General features: G+C 46.6%; 2 protein-coding genes across 2 annotated transcripts; one reads left to right on the top strand and one right to left on the bottom strand.

The window, feature by feature from the left end:
- Positions 1 to 1039: 1039 nt before the first annotated feature.
- On the bottom strand, positions 1040 to 2782 carry TREMEDRAFT_65763 (uncharacterized protein; the record flags this gene model as incomplete). Its single annotated transcript, XM_007007859.1, has 4 exons — positions 1040 to 1277; positions 1322 to 1994; positions 2435 to 2494; positions 2653 to 2782. The coding sequence occupies 4 exons, from the start codon at positions 2780 to 2782 to the stop codon at positions 1040 to 1042; spliced, it is 1101 nt and encodes a 366-aa protein (XP_007007921.1).
- Positions 2783 to 3895: 1113 nt separating this feature from the next.
- Positions 3896 to 7342, top strand: TREMEDRAFT_65762 (uncharacterized protein; the record flags this gene model as incomplete). The annotated part of the gene is made up of 10 exons (XM_007007858.1): positions 3896 to 4127; positions 4172 to 4360; positions 4423 to 4440; positions 4510 to 4578; positions 4858 to 4877; positions 5035 to 5152; positions 5298 to 5846; positions 5939 to 6079; positions 6225 to 6908; positions 7152 to 7342. 10 exons carry the CDS (start codon positions 3896 to 3898, stop codon positions 7340 to 7342), a joined length of 2211 nt encoding a protein of 736 aa, XP_007007920.1.
- Between the last annotated feature and the right edge of the window lie 757 nt (positions 7343 to 8099).

Raw genomic sequence — 8099 nt, 5'->3', positions numbered from 1 at the left:
ATTGTTGTCAGTAGCGAGAGATATATTCAGTAGCTACACCTTCGAGTTAGGGAGAGCTATCACCCAGCAGTTTGTCACGGACGTCAAATAACTTCTCTCTGATAGACCGACGGTCGACGAACCTTGGCTAACTTGACTCTTTGGCTTCAATGTCTCACCCAAACAGAAGGGTGCAGATGTCGAAAGGGGTGTAACTACGGCGTACTTCGGTGTAGTTCCTCTAACTAGGGTTTTGCACTGATGGCCATGTATCTTGATGTAGGTGTAGCTATCTCTATCAATCTTTCACTACTGACAACAATCAAGGATTGCTGAAGAGCTTCAGCGATCTTCTCAGCTAATATTATCTACCCCTCCTAGATGTTCACCCAACCCCCTCGCGCTTGGGCGTACTTCAATGCACTTCATCCAACTTCCCTGGTCCCCGGCCGTCCTTCTCCTCTCTTTGACTAACTCCGCCTAACATCGCCGCACTTTGGGTCCCATGGTCCCTAATTAGCCTAACTCCGTCTGACTTCGCCGTACTTCTGCTTCCATTGTCCCTACTCAGCCTAACTCCGTCTAACTTCGCCGCACTTCGCCGTCCTTATGCTCCAGACCCCTGTATACCTCATTCTCCCGTTGTACTTCGCCTTAGTTGGTCTCAGATGTCCTAGGTTATGTGTAGGGTGAAGAGGTTAAGACGTAATAGGGGTTTTGATGGTCAAAGGAGGGTTGTTTATGGTGGGATATTCGAGGTGTCACGACATAGTTCGTGACGCAGTTCGACGTACCACGGCAAAGTTAGCCGCAGCTCATTGGCAATCATCTTATTGTTTTCCACTCAACCACCCACTATGGCAAAGTCAGCCATAGTTCCCCAACCAGTACCCTGTCTCAGTGAGACATCAACACCCTAGTTCAACACAGATAGCCAAGGTTTGTTGACCGTCGGTCAGTAGAGGAGAAGAAACAATGTTTGTGACACATTGGAATGTGTCTCTTCTGTCATGATCCATCTTAAAAGGCTTCAAATTCTCTGTGAGAGTATGGTAGGCTTTTAAGAGTCTTTGCCATGAGACCAAATCCCTTCAGGAGGATGATGACAGGCTTGTGATCCGCCCTCCTCTTGGAATGTGTGGGTAGCAAACACCCCCATTGGGTCTTGCAGAGTACCAAACACGCTCCAACGGACCAGCAAGACTGCCATTCTGTTTAAATTCTCAGGATCCAAGAAATCCAAGGAAACACCCAGTTCACTGCAGATGATCATGAAACTACTCCAAGTCAGGTGTGGTCTATCTATGTAGCTCCAACATGGCGGTCTGTCCCGTCAATCCACTCGTTCATCAAGTCCGTATCTCCCCTCTTAACAACACTCCATGAAGAACGTTGAGCTATCTTCATCTCCAGAAGCTTGTGAGAACAACCCAAGGCCTGGCTTACCACCTTAGGGTCAAATGACTCTGTCAAAGCCATCAAATTCTCAGATGACAATCCTTTCCTTGCTCCCAACGACTCAGTGGCATTCACAAGGACCCGCATGTCCCACAGAGCAATCTGAGTGGCCAGCCCCCATCGAGATGCCACAAGACTTGCGACCTCCTCGATATCAGTGATTTCATTGAGGATTTGGCCAAATCTTGAATCTGGTTCCCACTTCACTTTCTCAGTGATCTCTGCATTATTATACCGGAAGAGATGATACCCCTGCATTGTTGTGTGATGATGTTTCAGAACAGAAGTCACATGCCATCCGGTGACCGTTTTGTCAATTGCCAAGCTAAGCGTGAAGTGAATAGTCTCCATTTTGACACTTGAGGCCAGATGCTGCTTCATCACCTTATCCTTCATATCCGCTTCTTCATCGATTATCACCTCGCAGGTGAACCCCAATGAACTCGCATCCTCCGTGAAGTGACTTAGAGCGTTTGTCACCTGATTTGTCCAATCTAGGTAGTCGCTTGCTAGAGAACCTTGTAGAGCCCGGCCAACCACCTGGTCTACGAAGCTTTCTACCCGTTTCATTGAAGGTAGGGGAGGTTGTGTGCTTCCCAAATGACTAGTAACAGCCAGATTGTATGTCACGCCCACATTGGGGGGACGATATGAGAAAAATGGGTAAAAGAGGACGTGGACGATGGACATACTGGGAAGATGTCTGGATAAGTTGATATCACTATCTTTCAGGGTAGGTATTATGTAAGTCGTAGAACTCATACCCGCCTATTCTGATACGCGGACGTTAAACGATTCAACTTGCTTTCCGCCCCCTTCTCAGCTTGAGAAGCAGGAGAAAGAGGGTCTAGGCCTTTCGGCGACTGAAATCTAAACATTCAGTCTCCAGAAGAAGGGAGGAAGGTGTTGGAGGGATCGAATAGGCTACGCGTGTTGTAACTTCTCTTCTCGTTCCTTCGTTCATGTTTCTATGCATTACTATATCGTTCGATTTCACCTGAGGGTAGCGTAGGGAATGGAGCGGCGGGGACTTTCTCCGCACGAAGGACGGCTATGTCTGTATCAAGCTGTAGATCCGTGTAGATCTTTCTCCATCCTTCCACTATATTCCACAACCTTCTTCTTCTATCTCATTCCATGAGATTCTATGCTTATTCATCCCATAGGTAGTTTGTAGATATAAACCCTTGTAGATAGAAGTATGCATGATCTTACCCTTCAATTGCCTTTCTACATTGGAGACGTTTTCGGTACCCGATCGCGTCTTACAACTGGTGGAGAGGCCGAATCGACGCCCGATTTCAGACATTGCCACCACGTACCTCAAGATCACCCTCACGGACATGGCGCTCACGCGTGTACCTCCGCAGACTGAAACGCAAGTTCCGCCCTTGCCAGGAATTACTCATCAAGATCAAATTTGCCACCGGAAAAATTTGCCACCCGAAATGATTTTTAACCCGCCCACCCACAAGCCCATACATACACCTCCTAGGGGACGCCTTAAGTAGGTCCAACAACATCAACACTCCGTGTAACCCGGAACCTTGGTAGTTTGTGCAACCCAAACCTCAAGAAACGTTTCAACAAGGTACCATCCAAAAGTGTCACCACTGAGCCTGGTCCTATACACTCGGTCCACCTTGTGATCTAATACTGCAAGAGAACAGTTCCTTGGATCAACACGTGCATCAACTCGGTACAGAAGTACAGTTGATCACCAACCAGAAGAAATCATCATACAGACATACGGTTAATTACCAACCAGAAGAAATCATCAACTCAATACAGACATACAGTCGGACACCAGCCAGAAGACATCCGATAACATAATTACCTGTCTGTAAGGACCAGACGTCGGAATAGTCTGCGTCGATGAGCTGTGACAATGAGGCCTTGTAGGGAACAAACCTAGTGATGTAGTGTATCGAAGAGATCTGTAAGATCGATGAGATGTATGTCAAATGATATAACTAGGAAAACACAAAATACGTCCGACAAGACATTGCTGAGAAAAGACTACGTCTATATACTGAAAACGAGCGGGATGATACCGATGAAGAGCATGCGTGGTTCGTAATGATGTTGAGGTAGACTAGCAGAGGAAGAGCGATGATAGTTACCGAGACGGAGATGTAAAAAAGGGTAGAGGTGTCGATGGATTGGTACCAGGCGTAGTAGCAAAACAGAGTAAGCCCGGACGCGGGAATGGAGACGGGGACGGGAATAGGAAAAGGAGTACGACTACCAGGTAAGGTACCCGTGGTAGCGTGTGATCCTGACACTGTCCAAGTACTTCAAATTACAAAGATACAAGACATCAAATATGTCCCAACCTTCCACTCCAGTAGCAAACACTGAAGACCAAGCTTCTTCTCGTATGACTCTTTGATCTCGAGCAAGAAACAACAATACCAACCAACCTTGCTCTTCATCTCTCAGTTCTCTTGCATCCAATATGCAAGCTCCGCCTGTAGATGACGATCATATCCGCACAATTTGTCTCGAGATACTTGCCACCCAAGTTCAATATCCAGCCTCTGTCCTTAGGCAAGTCACTCCATCCGACACCCAACTAATCAACCAAATTGAGCATCAAATCGCTCAACTCAAGGATGATTTCCTTACATATGAAGGAGTCCACAACAAAGATGCTCTCAAACAAGGGAACCAGCATAAAGCCACTACAAGTGAGCTTGCCACTCTTTGCATGGAACTTGCCAACTCAAAGAAGACTTTGGTAATACTGTAGCAAAATTGCAAGATAATCTTGGTCAAATACAACAGTCCGCAACTCAGACTGCTCCAAGGGTCACAGCTCCAGCACCCATTTTGAATGTCTCACCAATGACACCTGCAACAACAACAATACGACTCAAGACAACCGACTTACCGAAGTTTGGGAATAGCAACAACAATGAATGTCACGGTCCTGTCCTTGACAGACCTCAATGAATCAAAGACAGGTGGACTGCAACTGTTTAGTTAGCTTGGACAACGACGGTTAGTATGTTGTCCGTAGACTTGTGATATGGTCGGACGGCTGGAGTGACTTGCGAAGGATCCGGGCAGGTCGAGATGACGACAAGGGTGTATATGATGGTGTGAACAGGGGTAACGATGATGAGGGATGTGTCGGATGTAAGTAGTATGTCAAGATGAGGTCTTTTGCGAGTGGCAAATAATATTTTGATCCTTGAGAAAAGGAAACTACAAACTAGATACGAGCTCTTTATATACTTTTCAAAAGCCCTCTCACCCGATAATCAGTACGATTCTCGTATAATGGAGTCACCTGATAATCGGATGAGAATTGAACAATAATCACCTGATATCATGCATTATCGTGTGATAATCACCTGATAATTGGTGTATTAGCTGACATTGGTGATAGTCAGGTGAGAATCATACGAGAATCAGGTGATAATGTGGTGGATCAGGTGAGAGTCAGGTGAAAGTCCCTGACTCAGATGATAGTCAGATGACACTCAGGTGACAGTCCCTGAATCAGGTGATTTGGGGCACGACTTGGTAGAGTCGTGACAATGAATCTGTTGATGATTGGATCAACAAAATCTCCACTATTCTACAACAAAGTGGTGCTCCAGATTCTTGAGGTCACGTCCAAGATACCTCTCATACTTCAGTCATCTGCGCTTGATTGATTGGTTCAATACCCTTTCCGCTGAGGATCAATCTAAACGCAAAACCTGGAGTGAGTGGTCTGATTTGATCAGATCTACTTTCCGTTCTGCAAATTACTCTGCAAGATTGCTATCCCTTGCACGTAATTGTCGACTAAACCGTAACGAGACAATCACTGCTTACTTCTGGCAGAAGGTCAAATTACTCCGCAAAAGTTCATGGCACCAACATCAACAACAAAGTGCTAGTCACTGGAATTCTTGCTGGCTTGCCTATGTCTATGACAACATTACTCGATATAGATCTCAATATGGAACTTACTGAGCTCCACAGGCTACTTGTGGACAAGGAGGCCGGTCTTCACAAACTGGGCCTGACTACCGCAACCAATTCAACAAATACAAACCAAGCCACATCCAACCGGCAAAGTAGCCAAGTACAAGGCCAGCCGGTACAAAACCGTCAAACACGTTCAAGACCATTTCCAAACGGACCACCCCCGTCTCCATGTCATACCTGTGGAGAAAATCATTGGAGCTTCCAATGTCCAGTGAGACAAGCAAACCACCAAGGCAACCAGTCTCAACCGCCAGCTTCAAACCAGAGCTCAACTCCATCAAATTCAACATTGTCATCACCACACGCAAGCAATAACAATAATGGTAATCAGAATGTCACTCAGATACCTGATCAAAATCCTAGACCATATGGCAAGGCTCAAGGTCCTTGCAACATGTGGAACAACAACCGTCCTCCACCACCTTGTAAAGTCGGCTGGCTTACCAGGTTGTAACAAACTCCAACAACTATTAGAGTGACATTCCATCTCACTGTTACGGGGTAACAACGAATCGAGGGAACTCTATCGAGTTCGACGGATTAGGATGGAGGAAAGCGGGAGTTGGAGGCAGTGCTGCAGTAGGTAGGGACGGGTTTTCCCCTTTCGAGATTTTCCCCACTGGGTTTGCTCAAAGCGGTTTTTCACCTGTCCGAGTATGTACGTAGACGCTTGCAGCAGGAAGGAGACGAGGACAAGGATAGCCGTAGACAGTATATAGTACAATCAGCAAAGTACCAACTTTGCTGATTCTTCAATATCATTCTTTGGCTACATCGATTGCAGAGGAGACACGATTCATTAGCACCAGAGCCCCTAGATTTCCACGAGACATCCATCGAGTTCGACCCAACCTGCGACTTAGTCGTCGTGTTTCCAGTACCGTTACAAGTTGAAGAATCAGCCTTACGCACCTTGGGTCGAATCGGAGAGTACTGTATGCTCACCAGAGGGAAAGCGCGGAAAATGATACCAGAAAAAGAGGAGTTGGAACAAGGGCTGGTCCCAGAGGAAGAAATACCAAGAAGTTCTTTGAGAAGTACCATTTCACATGATCTCACTTCTACCACCACTACCCCAGATCCGCTGAATGAGTTATCGCAGCAGTTGTCACAATTGTTAGCCATTATGACGATGCAACAAAAGGAACAAAATGCATTAAGAGAAGAACTGGCTACGATGAAAGCTGACCGACAGAACCAACAGCTGCTCACATCGAAAGGGGCAAGTTCGATCGAAATCGAAGAAAACAAGCCGTATTTGGAGCCAAAACTTACCAACAACGAACGAACAGGAAGAACCAGGTGTGCGGATCCACCTACCTTCAGTGGAGAACGAGGAGAATTGGACAACTTCCTTGCAGCATGTCACATGAACTTCGAGTTCAAAGGGGCAGAGTACGCCACCGATCGCAGAAAGATCCTGTTCATGTACGGGTATCTTCGAGGCACCCCTCAAATGCTTATAACCCCGGCCATAACCAATCCAAGTATATGGAATTCGACCGAATGGCTAGAGAGCTACGACAAATTCATCCAGCATTTACGAACTCAATTTGGAGACAGTAACATGGCAGGTACGGCTATGAGGAAATTGCAGGAGTTAAGACAGACGGATACGGCCGCCGAGTATTTTGCCAACTTTGAACTTTGGTCCACACACCTTGGAAAGGTACCCGATGCCATAAAAATCGCCTCAGCCATACAGGGCCTGAAGGAAGAGCTACTGAAAGTGGTAGTGGTAAATAACACCGATCCTCGAACCAAATCGGACTGGATCTATTTCAAACAACATGTGATAGGGACTGAGGAGAACCAACGGATGGCTGAAACGATGATTGCGGCGAATCGATGGGCTGCTAGACGCAAACATGAGACGACCTGGCTTCCCCCCTCGATCGAATTCGATGCGATTGGATACTAGTCCGCCCAACCCGGTAGAACGCCACTCACAATCGACTGGTAGAGGACCCTTGCCCGGTGGAAAACCAGGGATGATGAATTATGGTCTACCAAATGACCCTCCGGTCACTTGGACAGAGGACGGAGGACGTCTCAGCGAGAACGAAATGACTTGGAGGAGGGAGAACCGACCTTGTCTCAAATGTAGAAGTCCAGAACATTACGCCAACAACTGTCCAAATGGAGGAAATACGAGGAACAACATTAGGGGATCCCCAAACCCGCATAGCTCACCAATTCCTAGTGGATCGAACTCGATCCCAACCGGATCCAAAGGGCCATTAGTTCGAGGAATGGCGGTGACCTTTGAAGAAGAGGGAAACGAATACCTGGCCTAAGTGATGCGACCACTTGCGGCCAGGATCTAACAGAATCGCACAAAATTCAACTACCAATAGATCTTAGTAATGACTTGGCTATAATATACATAAAAATACAGACAGAAGAAGATACCCTACGATTTGGAATGTTAATTGATACCGGAGCTACCGGAAGATACGTACAGCCGGCCTGTCCATTATACCATTTATTCCCCAAAAGACAGTATCGGGAACCACGGAAGATTAGGTTCCTCGATGGAACAACCGCGACGTTAGTGACCAAGTATGTAGAAGCTGAATTGGATTTAGGAGAAGGACTCAAGATTGCGACTCGATTGGATGTGATGGCATACAAAGGCCCCGAGGTACTGGTGGGATTGGATTTCTTGAAACAGTTTA

The sequence above is a fragment of the Tremella mesenterica genome, assembly GCF_000271645.1.
Source record: "Tremella mesenterica DSM 1558 unplaced genomic scaffold TREMEscaffold_16, whole genome shotgun sequence".
Classification (NCBI taxonomy): Eukaryota; Fungi; Basidiomycota; class Tremellomycetes; order Tremellales; family Tremellaceae; genus Tremella; species Tremella mesenterica.
The sequence above is the reverse complement of the archived record's forward strand: the minus strand, read 5'-3'. Positions and strand labels throughout refer to the sequence as shown.